General features: G+C 42.8%; 1 protein-coding gene across 1 annotated transcript in view; it reads right to left on the reverse strand.

Moving 5' to 3' along the window:
• raph1a (Ras association (RalGDS/AF-6) and pleckstrin homology domains 1a) overlaps nucleotides 1-15,961 on the reverse strand; it is a 151,030-nt gene that overhangs the window by 70,861 nt on the left and 64,208 nt on the right. Inside the window, 1 exon segment of the mRNA XM_030381209.1 lies at nucleotides 14,732-14,872. Within this exon segment, the coding sequence (XP_030237069.1) occupies nucleotides 14,732-14,872 (141 nt within the window).

Consider the following 15,961-nt stretch of genomic DNA (forward strand, 5'->3'; position numbering starts at 1 on the left):
GTTTAACAACAGAACATTGTATAGAATGGTTTATATCATCTGCTGGTATTCCAGTACAGATCGGGCCATGTCCATCTGAAGGGGATCAGGTTTGACCCAACCTCATTGCCGTTTTCTATTGGTCAGAGAGCGATGGCACTGATTGGGGGACCAGAACTTCTCTGTCTGAATGGTCTGAGGTAAACACAGCTCCCATTCAACTCCTGGGTCTGGGAGGGTCTGGCTTTGCTTAGTTTACCATTTATTTTGAAAGGCACCGTAAACAATCAAGGCAACAAAAAAGTTAATCTCTACATTTCCTCTGAGTAGGTCATGTAACACCACAACGCCCATGATATATCTAGCTCATGCTACACTGCTATTTAGTGTTATACCCGTAAATCCACACTTACTGTACATTGCTTTCACTGCCATGAAAATAACACAGTATGGTGAATTATGTCTATAGAGTCCACCACAAGAGTACACTTTGTTGCTCGAACGTAATATTACTCCTCTCCTTGAGCCTCCCGAAAAGTCTTGCGATATTGATATCCCTCTTCCACCCTGCGGACTGTTTGAGTTGTTTAATTTTTCCTATTTTTTGTGCTATGTGTGACTGTAGGCTACTGCTGCCCGTCTTGGCCAGGACACTTAAAGAGATGTTTAATCTCAATGATGATTATTATTTTCATCATTGAGCTACTATAACCAATAGTAGTTGCCATCCATTTTAAAATGTCAATGCACTTTTCAGCCCTGAATAACATTGATTTGCATGCATAATATACTACACTTTCCATTGAACAATTACCCCTGTTAGCCATATTTGACTAATTTTATAATATTATCAAATGCTCACACACAAGCTGCTTTCAGACACGTGTAAATTCTGATATTCTCCTGCTATTCTCCTGATGGGCCGTATGTGTGAATAACATATCCTGACATTTGTACCCTGAAAACCTCCTGAATAATACTACCCCTTGGGTAGACGTATTTGTACCGAACCGTCACGGTACAGGCACTTCGGAGCAGTTACAGAGGTGTACCGTGGTACGTAAATGTGGCGTACATAGCGTTAATATGGCGAATGTAAAGGCTTGTTTTGCGATGCAGAATTTAAAACTTGAAGTCGGAGTTCCAGCCGGACCGTTTAGCCAAAGTATACTACTTCCAAAGCTTTTCAAATCTAATTTGGTGTTTTATTGGTCCTCAAGGTGCAAAGTAAACAATATACAAAGTAATTAAGGCGAAAAGTCAAACCGGAGAAGTGATTCCGGAAATGAATTTGTTAGAGGACCAATCACTGCCCTTGCCGTCTCCGTTGCGTCGACCAATAGGTCCATGGCGTCGACAGATAGTTAAAAAATATTGGATGCTCTCCGGCTATGGAGAGGGATCTGCGTGTCTACGTACATCCCTTTAACATGCACACGCTAGGGATGGGCAACGATCGTCGAATAGTCGGCGTCACATAGAATATCGAATAATGAATATGACTATCGTTATTTACATGGCTCTTCTCAATGCTGTTGAACGCTCCGTTGACTTGCATGGGCCTTCACAACTTCTGGTGGTGAATAGGATCCTCGGTTGCTAATCGACGTCAACATCTTTGGCGGACTGTGTGAAGTTATTATTTTGACGTGTATAGTTCACCGTCATGCAGGCATTGCAGGCTGTGTTCAGTGAAATAAAGAAATAAATAGCGATCCGTTTTCGGCGCATGTAGGTCTATCTGCCTAAGCCCACGTTGAAATAATTTGGTTGTTGAATGTTGATGGCGCAGTTGTTGAAATAAACAGATTGATTCATACAAATCATAAAAGCCTCTCCCTGTGTCATTGTGTGTGTGTGTGTGTGTGTGTGTGTATCCGAGGTGCGTGCCTGCGTGGGGGGTTCTTGATTGACCGATTTTCGAATATTATGCGAATACTTCTCAGCAAATATCGAATAGTATTTGTTGCCAGAAATGCACATCCCTAGCCAACCCTGTCTCGTCAAAATTACGTTCCCAGAAAACTATTCGGCATTCTCAATTACGTTTGTCATAAAACGTATTTTGTCCGCGATTACGTTTTATTGAACGTATTGCAAATACGTTCGTCCTCAGCCTATTTTTTGCCATTTATTAACCTCTAGGATTATGTTTGGTTGAAACGTATCCCAGATAGGTTAAATGTCAACGTATAGCGCATTATTGTCATTAAGGCATATCTCCCTTTCAGGGAACGTTTCATTTAACGTAGGCTATTTTGTCTGAAAAACGTATCTTGGCTGTGGATACGTGTTATTGAACATATCGCAAATACGTTCGTTGTCAACCTATTTTTTGCCATTCATTTACCTCAAGGATTATGTTTGGTTGAAACGTATCCCAAATATGTTAAATGTCAACGTGTATCACATTATTGTCATTAAGGCATATTTCCCTTTCGGTAAACGTTTCATTTAACGTTATTTTGTCCCTGATTACGTCTTATTGAACATATTGCAAATAGGTTCGTTCTCAACATTTTTGTTGTTATTTATTTAAGCTACCTCTTGGATTACAGGCTACATTTAATTGAAACGTATCCTTAATAGGCTACGTTAAATTTCGATAACACATTATTGTCAGCATATAGGCATAGGCCTACCTCTCGGGGAAGCGTACGTTTGATTGTAATGTTAATAGTCCAACGTTATTTCAACGTGTCACAAGAGGAGAAATTAGCTGCTGACGGGGTAACTGTAGGAGCGGGGGTTGCTTTGTTGATTTCTTTATCTAGGGCTATAGCTGTGGTCAAAGCGGGAAGTGTGCGTTGTCTGGGCGGCTGCCTGAACTGAGCTGCAGGAAATTATGTTCACATGTTTCTTCATTCATTCATGAAGGCTATACCGGTGAACGGTGACGTCAGACTCACGCCCACCTACAAACCAATCAATGTCCAGTATGAGCCTGTCCTCTCGGAAAATACGACCACGTAGGTGGTTTGTTCCGCCACAGATTAGGCCTACGACCCATTGGAATATATCCAAAACGAGCGAACGAGGCCCTCTACATGTGCGGGCAACCCTTTCTCATCAAAATTACGTTCCCAGAGAACTATTCGGCATTCTCAATTACGTTTGTCTAAAAAACGTATTTTGTCCGTGATTACGTTTTATTGAACATATTGTAATGACCTCGCCGGTGACATAACGATGTCGAGTCATTAGTAATTGAAGGAACTTTTAATGGACCAAAACCAGGTCACTGAAACCCGTAACCAACGGCAGAAATCCCACCCAAAACAAACCCCGGTTGCCCCGGCAACCCCCAACACGGTCTCACTCACGTGCAGGCCCCCACCCTCGTGTTCTTCCAAGGCCCTCCCCCAGCTGACCTAATGATTCGCCCCCACACTGATTGACAAGAAGAACATTACACTACATGCACACAGAACAACTGGCATAACGGACAACGAAATACAATGCAACACATAACACACAAACTATTTAACTGTCCCAGGGTCGCTACAATATCGTAAATACGAATTCGTTCTCAGCCTATTTTTGCCATTTATTTACCGTGTTACTATGGCAGAATAAAGAATAAATTCATGCATTATCATTCAACTTGAACATGTGTTTTTACAGTATAGAGTGGTGGAGAGGGATGACGTATGTTGGCAAACCCGGAAGTGAGCGTCGCCCTCGGTTCCCTTGACAAAAAGCCAACGGGTTTTCCATTGGATTTTGGATTATTGCAGAAAAATCCTCAACTCCTCAAAAACGGAAAATAAATAAATAAATAAAAATAACCATGCTCCAAAGAACGAAGTGTAAACCAATGCATTCTGAATGGGAGTGTTTCTCCGATTTTTCCATGCTACACAACGAAATGTAAACCCATGCAAATAAAGACTTCATGGTCATAATAATTTAAATATCATTAATCTACTACTGAGTGTGTAGGGAGGTATTATATTTTTTTCAACGGGGCTGAATCCAGTCACTTGACCGTCATGGTTGCTATGGTGGTTGCTATCGACCGCCCCCTCTAATACTCGTGGCTCTAAAAACCACGCGGCAAAGGAGCTGCCGTCAATTGGGTTGTTTTTGTCGTAAACTAGGGTCCGATGGTTGAAAAATAGACAGATATTCCAAGGTATCCTTAAAAGGCAGCTTGGATGTGTTTATTTTCTGCAGTTTAGACTTCTTCTATAACTAATTTTTATAAAGCAAAACACCAAGCTCATTGATTTAACGAGGGAGGGTTATTTGAAACAATTGATTAAATAAATATTTGGGAGAGGTCATTCCTTCTCCTGATTTTACTTCCTATTTATGTCTAGGGTAAACCCCTACTGTCCACAAGCATCCCCCCCCTCCCCATATGGATTTGGAGAATTGTTGCCACGTCCCAGTGGTGGAGGTATCATATATATATGAAAGAGGGCATTCAATTATAGCCTACTACAATGATCAATTAGGAGGCCGAAGCCCTAAAGGAAGTAATGCAATAGGTGACTGAGTCGACAACATTTAAGTAAGCTGTATAGGGTCTCTTATATATCAAAGGGGGTCTCAAAGGATGCATACGCTTCAACCTGTGGCTCCAGCACTACAGGAAATGACTCAGCAAGTGCTCAATCTCATTGCAACTCACCCAGCGGCTCGCTTGCAAGATTTTGGCCTGAAGTTCTTCCCAGACCTACACCCTAGCCATCCAACATGCATATCTGAGAATCAGGCTTCTCTTTAATAATGACAAAAAGTTATGAGAGAAACACACATTAACTTTTTGTTATCTCATAAGCGGCGTGGTGCCGGCTCCTTTTGACCTTTTGACCCCAGACTTCAAAAACGTGGCCACAGGCCAGCTGTGTCTACACACCTTAAGCCACAAATGTACACCTCCATCCCACAAAAAATGGGGACTAGAAACTAACCTCGGTCTTATGTACATTTACTGTACTGTTGGAGGTCACGCCCCTTTTCCGACCATTTCGAGATAGCTAGGGAGGCTAAAATGTTTACACACATTTCCCGGGGCCCCGAGAACGACATATCCGAGATTTGGAGTTCTAGCCCTTAGAGAAAAAGTTTTCCCAAATGGACTGTCATTTGGACAAAGCCCCTCAGAAGTGTTACCTGCAAGACCTAATGGTTCAGTGGTGGAAAAACTTTTTTGAGATAGGAACGTCCTACCGCCCTGAAATTTGAATACCTTATTCTAAGGCCTAACTGGGACCCCCGCACCGAAATTTGGCCCGGTCGGACCCCGAGGGCAGGAAGGGGTGGCCCTTCCTGCCCGAAACTTGGCCCAGTCGGACCCCGAGTGCAGGAAGGGGGGGCCTGGACTTTCATAATCCTCGCTCGGTGACTGTAAAGGATGTTTGGTCGGATGTTATGACGAAGAATCATAATGTGAATGTGAATATTCTATAAATATCTTGATATCATCTTTCGTCTCAACACTTCTGCTGCAGCCGCTTAAAGTCTCACTCCGAGAACCTTAATGTATGAATCAATCCATTAGAAGTATGAAAATATCTTCCCGGTGGCGTAACGGGGCAAACAAGGTGTCCTTTGACATCTACGTTTCGATTAAAACGTAGATGTCAATCTAGGCGATTGCAACAGTGCCACACATGATCATATTTGAATATGTTTCGGGGTAGTAATTAGCTGTCGATTTTGGAGGCCTTTATCAATAATGACCAGCTATAGATTTGCTTCCCGATGGAGATTTTTGACAAATTACATGTTATTTAGCATCTACACGTTAAGCTGAGTCCAATGGGATAAGCTCGCCCTCTTGCTACACCGAGATCATGTCCTAGACCTAGGTGTACCATGTAAAATACATGTTACCATTTGCTAGAGTGTCATGTTGGGTGTCATTGGACTCAGCTCAACGTGTAGATGCTAAATAACATGTCATTTGTCACACATTTCTATCGGGAAGCAAATCAATAGCTGCTCATTATTGATTAAGGCCTCCAATTTCGACAGCTAATTACTACCATTAAACATGTTCGAATATGCTCATGTGTGGCAGAGTGCAATCGCACGGAACCGTAGATGTTGAAGGACACCTTGTTCGCCCTCTTACGCTACCGGGAAGATATTTACATGCTTCTGATTGACTAATGAATTGATTCAGCTATTCCCCCAGAAGTCTGGGGTCAAAAGGTCAAAAGGAGCCGGCACCACGCCGCTTATGAGACAAAAGTTAATGTGTATTTCTCTCATAACTTTTTGTCATTATTAAAGAGAGGCCTGATTCTCAGATATGCAGGTTGGATGGGTGTAGGTCTGGGAAGAACTTCAGGCCAAAATTTTGCAAGCGAGCCGCTGGGTGCAGATACAACGAGATGGAGCACTTGCTGAGTCATTTCCTGTAGGGCTGGAGCCACAGGTTGAAGCGTATGCGTCCTTTGAGACCCCCTTTGATATATAAGAGACCTCAAAGTACAGTTTACTTAAATGTTGTCGACCCAGTCACCTATTGCATCACTTCCTTTAGGGCTTCGGCCTCCTAATTGATCATTGTAGTATAATTGAATGCCCTCTCTCATATATATGATACCTCCACCACTGGGACGTGGCAACAATTCTCCAAATCCATATGGCAGGGATGGGGAACTGGCGGCCCGCGGGCATGTGGCCCGCGGCCCGCATGCCCACTCAGCCTGCACATCATTTAATAAAAAAAAAAAATATATATATATATATATATATATATATATATATATATATATATATATAATAATAATAATAATAATTGATCGAGTTACAGAAAACTCGTTCAAGAAAGATGAGAAGAATTCATAGAATTCAAAGGCAAACCCATGCGTCTAGTTTGCTTAGAAGCGATATCAGTCATTAAAGATATCCACTTTTCGCCACTACAACTACTACAACACACAAACTATTTAACAAACAGTTCATTGAGTTGTTGCACTTAATGTTGGGCCACTGTTTTTCAGTTTTTTGACTTCATTGAATGATGATGCATGTGAGCCCTTTGCACTGATAAAAATACTGACCATTCATGTGGCTGTTTGAGCATGGAAAACATGAAATTAATGTATGTTGGTTCAATTAACATACTGTACATAGGTTATGATTCTGGACGATTTTTTAGGTAGTGGCCATCGCCAAAATGCACCAGAATACAGGAAATCATCTACCAAATTCAAAATAATGTAGCTTCTCTCAGCTCACGTATAGTTGAAGTGTGCAGTCATGTGGCCCTCCGATGGTTATGATAAAAAATGTGGCCCTCTTTATCATGAAAGTTGCCCATCCCTGGAGTAGCATCATCATCACTGCCAGCTGACATCAGACGCCTTGCTAGAGAAAAACAGTTCCAGCCATCACATTAGGTGAGTCTAGAAATGCAGCAAACATGAGGCTTAGTAACACAGCAGTTATAGACTTTTTTTGTCTTTTTTTTCATCTTTAGTTATGTGTTCATAATGGTATGGCCCTCTGAGGACTTTGGAAAAATTGAAATGGCCCTTGATGTGAAAAAGGTTCCCCACCCCTGCCATATGGGGAGGGGGGGTGATGCTTGTGGACAGTAGGGTTGTACACTAGACATAAATAGGAAGCAAACTCAGGAGAAGGAATGACCTCTCACAAATATATATTTAATAAATTGTTTCAAATAACCCTGCCTCGTTAAATCATTGAGCTTGGTGTTTTGCTTTCAAAAATAGGTTACAGAAGAAGTCTAAACTGCAGAAAATAAAAACATCCAAGCTGCCTTTTAAGGATACCTTGGAATATCTGTCTATTTTTGAACCATCGGACCCTAGTTTACGACAAAAACAACACAATGGACGGCAGCTCCTTTGCCGCGTGGTTTTTAGAGCCATGTAAGGATTAGAGGGGCTGGTCGATAGCAACCGCCATAGCAACCATGACGGTCAAGTGACTGGATGCAGCCCCGTTGAAAAAAATAGAATACCACCCTACACACTGAGGAGAATAATGATATTTAAATTATTATGACCATGAAGTCTTTATTTGCATGGGTTTACATTTTGTTCTGTGTAGCATGGAAAAATCGGAGAAACACTCCCATTCAGAATGCATTGGTTTACATTTCGTTCTTTGGAGCACTGCTATTTTTATTTATTTATTTATTTTCAGTTTTTGTGGAGGTGCTTCAAAGATGCTAATTTTTCTGCAATAATCCAAAATCCAATGGAAAAACCCGTTGGCTTTTTGTCAAGGGAAACCCAGGTCGACGCTCACTTCCGGGTTGGCCAACATACGTCATCCCTCCACCACTCTATACTGTAAAAACACATGTTCAAGTTGAATGATAATGCATGAATCTATTCATGCTATTCATGACAATTATTTCGGCCATGGTGGATCCAGATCTGTTCCGGAGCATTTCTGCACCTCGGGCAACAGCGCAGGGTTGCCAGGTCCTGCCTGCAAAAAACGTCCTGCCCACATACCGTTCAAAATCCACCCAAAATGTCCTAGAAGCAGCCCAAGTTGTTGTTTTAGCAGCGAAATTCATTGTGTGTGTTTGTGTGTGTGCGTGTGCGTGCGTGCGTGTGTGTATGTGTGCTAACACGCTATTTTATGTTGAAATGCGACGTAATCCAGTGTTCACGACAACGTACACTGTCAACGTATGCTTTTGGCGACTGGGTTGGCTCTCAGATAAACGTGTTTCACGTCACAGGGTTTGGAAGGAAGGGGCGAGCCTTCTGAGAGGGGGTTCCGGGGGTTTCCTTCCGGGCGGGAGTTTTGGTTGCTGTAGTTTTCCGGCGTAAGTACCATATCGGCTCGGCTTCCAGATCGGCTCGGGGTCCGTCGTCTGCTGATTACGTCACACAAAAGCTATCTACAGCAATAAGGTTTTTTATGGCTTAAATTAAAGAGCCTGTAATGATCTTTCATTTTGAACATAGACCATTCCCAACCTATCTGTATGGATAGTTTTCTTCTAAAAACAAAACATCCCTCGGAATCATCTTGGCTGTTAAGATAAGCCGTCCGTGTTGCCAGATTGGGCACATTTTCAGCCTGATTTGGCTACTTTGAATCACGTTAGGCTGGAAAAACGGGACATATGCCCAATCTGGCAACACAAACCGAAACTAGACATAGACCTAATCGCGCTCACACATGTGCTCGCTGTTGCCTCGTGGTTGCTATGACTACAGCCAGAGCTACAGCACAAAACAGCCAATCACAACTGTCCGACGTACAGCCAATCACAATGTACGCCCATTCAAGCATACAGCCAATGATATTGTGTAACGTAATCAGCAGACGACGGACCCCGAGCCGATCTGGAAGCCGAGCCGATATGGTACGTACACCGGTGGAGCTGTGCCTGCCTGTCCGATTGTGGAATCCAATAAACCTGCTATCAAGCTTACTTCGCTCAATACCTCGCCTGTGGTTATTACAATATCATTAAAAGTTACATAAAGTAACGGTTTAATAACACAAACGCAGGAAACACGTGAGCTGCTAGTTTAGCGAAAGCAGCGTCCCTAGCAACCTGACGTTGTTGAAACATGCGAGCGAGACGATTAAATCTTCCTAATAACTATAAAACTAAAGATCAGACACAATCACTGACTGAAGATTATGCAAGTAAAAAGTATATTTCTCGCTAGAAATGTTATTAGAAACACGTTTAACGGTGAATCGATCCTAAAATATTGCATTTCCCATTCAGATAATAAAGATTAATAAAGATCATACACATTCACTGACTGAAGATTATTCAAGGAAAAAGTGCATTTCTCACTAGAAATGTCATCAGAAACACGTTTAATGGTGAATCTGTCAAACAAATCAATCGACAATAGTTGCATAACGTGACGGCATCACCGTTGATAGACATTGATTTCCTTTCGTCTATATCCGACGGTGAGGGATTAACATGAAAGTCTATCTGGCGTTGAAAAACGACGAAAAAGGTACCAATTTTTCATCGGAAATTGACGCCAGGGATCCTTGGCCATGCGTCACACATTTGACGAGTAGGGAGTGAGACTGTGTTGGTGGTACGGTTCACGTTTCCACTGCCAAAAGTGGGCGGGGTCCGTACCTATTTGTCATTACTCCTTCATTGCGGTCTGAAAGGGTGCCAAAAAGTTGGGGATACAGACGTCCGTTGATAGGTTGAAAGAATCGTCACTTCCCAGCGACAGGGGGAAAATAAGGAACAAACATGGTAAAAAAAAAAAAAAAAAAAGTATTTCTGGACAACGGCGAAAGCTTCGTTTATTGAATAATGTGTTGCGCAAAATTTTGCCGTACTTCTTCTACTTCCTACATTGTTGCTCTTTGTTTAGTGTGGCGCATTATTCTTTTTCATTGGATTTATTAGCAGGCTACCAGTGGTGGGTCGAGTACTGATAATACAATTACGTCCTTTAAAATCTAGTTTTAAGAGATGCACTCTCAAAACATTTATTCACAAGTTGCTTCATTGTGTGTATTGTTCATTACAAATGCATACAACAATATGTTGTATGCAATTTAGAAAATGTAATTTCATGTAATTTCAAACAAATTGATACTAAAAGTGTAAATAAATTTCAGCTCTGTGCATATGAGAAAAGGCTAGAGCTTTGTAGGAACACTACCAATGAAACACTAACCAGGCAAAGAGAGAGCGAGAAAGAGAGAGAGAGAAGGCCTCTTTACACTGCCAAGCTGGTTCGTCGCGGTTTGGCACGCCCGGCAATTTCACTGCCATGCCTGTGTAAAACTGAGGGGGTAAAATCCCCGTCATCACGTAGCGGGCTTTCTTGGTTAACTGGAGAAGGCGGGGCTGCGCACAGAGAGTAGACCTCTTTAGAATAATTTGCATTCAACGAATGCTTTTTATTTTGATTCAAAAGACTTGCATACAAGAATGAGTATACATCAGAGTGTAGGCTAAAAACGCGATTAACTATTTCCAAGCGCAAAAACGCCAACATATTTTTTATTTTGCTGACCACTTGTTTTTTATCCAGAGAATAATAAACATATTTCTAGTAGATCGCACAATCATTCCCTGTCTTTGCTTAATGTGACTGCATCACCTTCTCTCACATGATCAGCAGCTCGCGGTTTTCACTGTCTCTCCAGTTAGAACTGCTCATGTTGATATCGCTGTGTTGTCTCTGTCTAGACAACACAACAACACGTCTACCCAAATCCCGCCCCTGGAACCGGGGAGCCATCTAATAGCATTTACATCAGAATGAAACCGCCAATGTGTGTAGGGTCCGGGAGGGGAAATTGGGGTGCTAGCTCAAGCCGGGGATTAAAAACGTGAGAGAGGGAGAGAGGGAGAGAGAGAGAGAATATATAGGCCATCAAACTAATTTATACTAAACATGTAATTTGACTTCAGCTTTATGCCTATATGACAAAAGGCCAGGGGCCTCATTTATAAAACTGTGCGTGGGATCGTTACTAAAAGTGTACATACGCCCAAAATCCAAGTTTTGCGTGCGCCAAAAAATATTCAAACTTATAAAACCCTGCGTACGCACACCTCTAACCAATCTTTGCTTTATAAATCACAGAGTGCCTACAAGTGTGCGCAGCTGAATCAGCTTCACGTTCCGCCCTGTACACGCCCCTTTTTAACCATAAATGGTCAATGCAAACAGCCTCATGAATGCGATCTGCATATAAAACAGACTCAGATGCAAGAATTATGTCTTGTCGGAGGTTGACGTGGAGACACTTGTGGGTAAGGTGGAGGCCCGAAAAGTAGTGGCAGTGAACTATGTCAGTGGCACGGAGCGCACAGTCCCAGAATTAAAAAAAGAAGTGGTCTGACATAAAGGTACATATTTTTAGGTACCAATTAGGGATGCAAATTATCGAGTAATTCATTAATCGATAGTTGTTTCATCTTGTCGATCGATGATCGATTAATTGATAAGCGGCAATTCTTCTGAGAAGCTGAATTTCCTTCTGAATGTGACACATTTAGGTGGTAATTCAACGAAGTCGTTTAGTGGTTGTACTTTAAAATACTTCCACATATTGAGCATTTGGCGTCTTTGTCGTCAGTAACCAACTTAAAGTGGCTCCATACTGCACTCCGTTTTGCCCTCTTCATCGTGTCAGTGTCCCGCTTTTCGTTTGTCTTGTCCTGCCGTGTTCCAATACCCGTACTGTCCGTACTTACTAGCCAAAATTTGAGTACGCAGTACTCCAATTCAGATCCGGCGAAAAGAAGTATACTTCAAGGACCCGGATGCCGTACTCAAAATGGGCTAATCGTGAAGTGTGGATCGAAGGACACTCCCCGTACTCAACGGCAGCCTTCTTAGCTACGTAGCAGAAGAGGCGGAGCCAGGCTGAGCCAAAGTCGGCGCATTTTCCACATAGCCTGCATTAATAGAGTCATTTTGTATTTTTTATAGTTTTTATAGCTTTTTATAGCTGCTAGGCGTAAAGAGTTCACCGTTCAAAGCGGGATGTTTATTGCGGGGGAGGAGCCACGGCGGCAGTCGTGATCGTAATTTCCGGTTAGTGCACCACGGAGAACAGCACTCACATCTGAAAAATTAACGTAGTAGCCAGTACGGATAGTATACTTCCTTTAAGTATACTCATGGAAGTACGGGTATTGGAACACGGCTCTGCTTTGCTTGTGTTCCCGCTTGTGTTCCCGTGTGTACGTCAAGTACGTCTGGCGTCAAGTGTGCCCTCACGTGGACGGTTGGGGAATTACGGGTTAAAATGCGATTAATTGCAAGTAATTTATTTTAATCGAGTAATCTCTTATCGACAATTAATCGATAATCGATTAATTGTTTGCATCCCTAGTACCAATAAATCGTTACGGTCCCTGAAGACCCTCTCCCTCCGAATCCTGCCATTTGCATGGTCCTCCAGCAGTGCCATGGTGCAACATTACGCACGGGGCTCACCGCTGTATTTATAGGGTTACGTAATAAGACTGACCGAGAACACCTTGGATAATCAGTTTGTAATCACCCACGTAAAATGTAGTATGTTGCTTGGTTTTCCACACTTGGGATTTAAATGACATTTGATTATGTGTTTACAGTGTCACATAAAAATATTATGTTATTGACACATGTTGGACAGATGCTTTATTCCATGTAGTCGCGCTGTCATTGGACAGTATCGGGTGACGGGATTAAATATAGAGAATTTTCATTTTGAATTTTCATTTCTATTCTCAGGAGATGTTTCTGGAGTTATAGCTGAGAAATAACGCGATTGACTTAAATTATTCGGATTACATAGATTTAACGCATGATACGGGTTGAAATTAAATTTATGAAGGGCGATCATAATCGTTCTTCTCACTCACATTTCTTCAGTCTGACTTCAGTTCACCACCAAACTGTCTGCGTCGCCAATTCCCCTTTTCCTCCAAACCATGCGTACGCATTGGTCAGAGTTTGCTTAGGGCTGCGCACATTCTCCCGTCAAGTTAGTTTTTTATAGATCACAACCTTGGCGTGGAAAGTCACGTACGCCACTTTCAGCCCCGTTTTGTGCGTACGCAACGGTTATAAATGAGACCCCAGAGCTTTGTAGGAACACAACTACCAATGAAACACGGTGGGGTGAGAGAGAGAGAGACAAGACACATTGAAGATGTATATTGGCTCTCTCCGAATACACATCTTTAACGTGTATTGGACAATCAGATTTGTCTTGATGAGATTGTGATTCAGCCTGTATGATCGGCGGTAGAAAGCGCAAGCCGTAACTGAGCCGCACCTAACCGCACCTAATGCCGCGTTTCCACTGCAGGGTGCGGTACGGTTCGGTTTGCAAAGGTGCGGTACGGATTGCGTTTCCACCGCCAAAAGTGGGCGTGACCCGGACTGAGCCGTACTCGTTTTGCCCTCGTTTTCAGTACTCCTCCGTTGGGGTACTGAAAACGAGACGAGACGCCTGAAAGGGTACCGGAAAATTCGAGCTACACACCCCCTCCGTTGATTGGTCGACAGAACCGTCACTTCCGGGCGTCGTGGGGATAAAAACAAACAAACAGTAGCCTCGAGGTATTATTCTTTACAATGAACATGTCGCGTAAAACGCTTGCTTGGGCGAACAAGGAGGTGGAGACGTTCCTCTGCATTCTTGGGGAGGAAGACGTTGTTTACGATGTTTACGTAACTGCCGCGGCGATCGACATCCGGCCTACCATAAAGGGTACTGTCGGCGGTGGAAACGCAACCTCGTAACTGAGCTGGGCTATACCGCCCCCTCCCTCCCGGACTGAGGCGAACCGTACCGTACCGCACCCTGCAGTGGAAACGAGGCATAATTGTACTACACCTACCGGACCTAACCGCACCGCTCGGTGGAAATGCGCCATTAGTGTGTGTTTGTATAGAATCAATAGATCAACTGATTCACTGATTCTGGATTGATCGTGAAGACGTCCACGTCCAACTGTGATGTCCACGCTACAGGGAATTACACCGCTTATACGAAATGTGTCCGCGGAGCAAAGTTTTGCAGAGAATGATATTCATCCCCACATTTCCTTAAGGTTATGGGGTGTAAAAAAAAAAATGTATGCATGATTATTAACAGTGGATTCAAGTCTTTAGAGGACGAGTCTCAAGTCACTGTGTGTGTGACTTAGATGCAACTTGAGGCTAATTTGTAAACTCGAGTCCCCATCTCTGACGTGTGTGTGTGTGTGTGTGTGTGTGTGTGTGTGTGTGTGTGTGTGTGTGTGTGTGTGTGTGTGTGTGTGTGTGTGTGTGTGTGTGCGTGTGCATGTGTGTACCTCGTGCTCGCTGACGGTGCCTACAGATCCGGTCCTGCGGTGGTGGTGCTGGGAGGAGGCCTGGCCTCTCATGGGAGCAGACCAGCTGGTGGAGGAGTGGGAGGAGCTTTGCCGCGCAGCTTCGTCCATACTCAGAGAGGCCTGAGGAACAACATTTAGATCATTAGAATCCAATTTAACATCTTTATTTAAATTTGTAAGCTAGAAAAATATAGACCATTTTACAGCCAACGTCATCAAATAGTTAAGAGCGCATTTTGGCAACGGAAGTGGTGTTGTTCCCCATTCGTTCTGACTCACACAGATGAGGTAGCAACTGGTTAGCAAGAAAGTTGATAGAAACAGTTTCCAGCATCAAAATGTCTGGGTGTTGCGTATATGGTTGTCAGAATCGATATTCCACCGGCGGCAAGTTTTATAGGATTCCGACAGGATCACGAACATTTCAGAGCAACTGGCGGCGTCTGTGGCTGCAGGCGATTCAACATGTTGACTGGACATAATGAAAAATGCTTGGGTCTGTAGCGCCCACTTTATATCAGGTAAGGTTATCTAACTACTCTTTCATTTTACGGAAAAAGCCTGGTTTACATTAGTGATTGTATGTACGATGCAAATAATAATCAAATGCAGCTAAAGTTTGATAAGCTGGCGTTAGATTTGGCTAAACAAACGTGTTTGTGTCCTTTCTGTTGTTTGCATGTCCCTTGCTGTAAATTCGTGGTCATTGTAAGTGAGGGGAACCTCAATGCCCTTCAATTGTAAATAAAGGTTTGAAACTAGATTAAAAAGTGTTTTATTTGCAGGTGAGGCGTCATTGGACTCTAGTAGCCCCGAATTTGTGCCTTCTGTGTTTGTGTACACAAGACAAAGCCAGAACCCCGATGCAAAGATCGACAGGCACGATTAGAGTTGCCCTCCTCTTAGTCGTTTTTTTGTTTATTTTCCTCTCTTGCATAAGCTTTGGTGCCTACAGCTGCTGTTTTGAGATATGGATCAGTCTAACTGTATTTTTTTTTACTGTGGGAGAAGGAGGAGAGATGACAGACCTAACACTGCAGCAAATCCTCCTGTTCCTTCTGAAACACCAGAACAAGAATGCAGCATGGATCATTGTTCTGGTATGAATATATTTCATCTTACAAATTAACTGATTGATTGTCAGGGTTCCCACCGTCATGTATTTTCAGGAGAAATGATTACATAAGAAATTTAGAGGAAAATTTCAGG

This window comes from Gadus morhua, chromosome 16, assembly GCF_902167405.1.
Source record: "Gadus morhua chromosome 16, gadMor3.0, whole genome shotgun sequence".
Lineage (NCBI taxonomy): Eukaryota > Metazoa > Chordata > Actinopteri > Gadiformes > Gadidae > Gadus > Gadus morhua.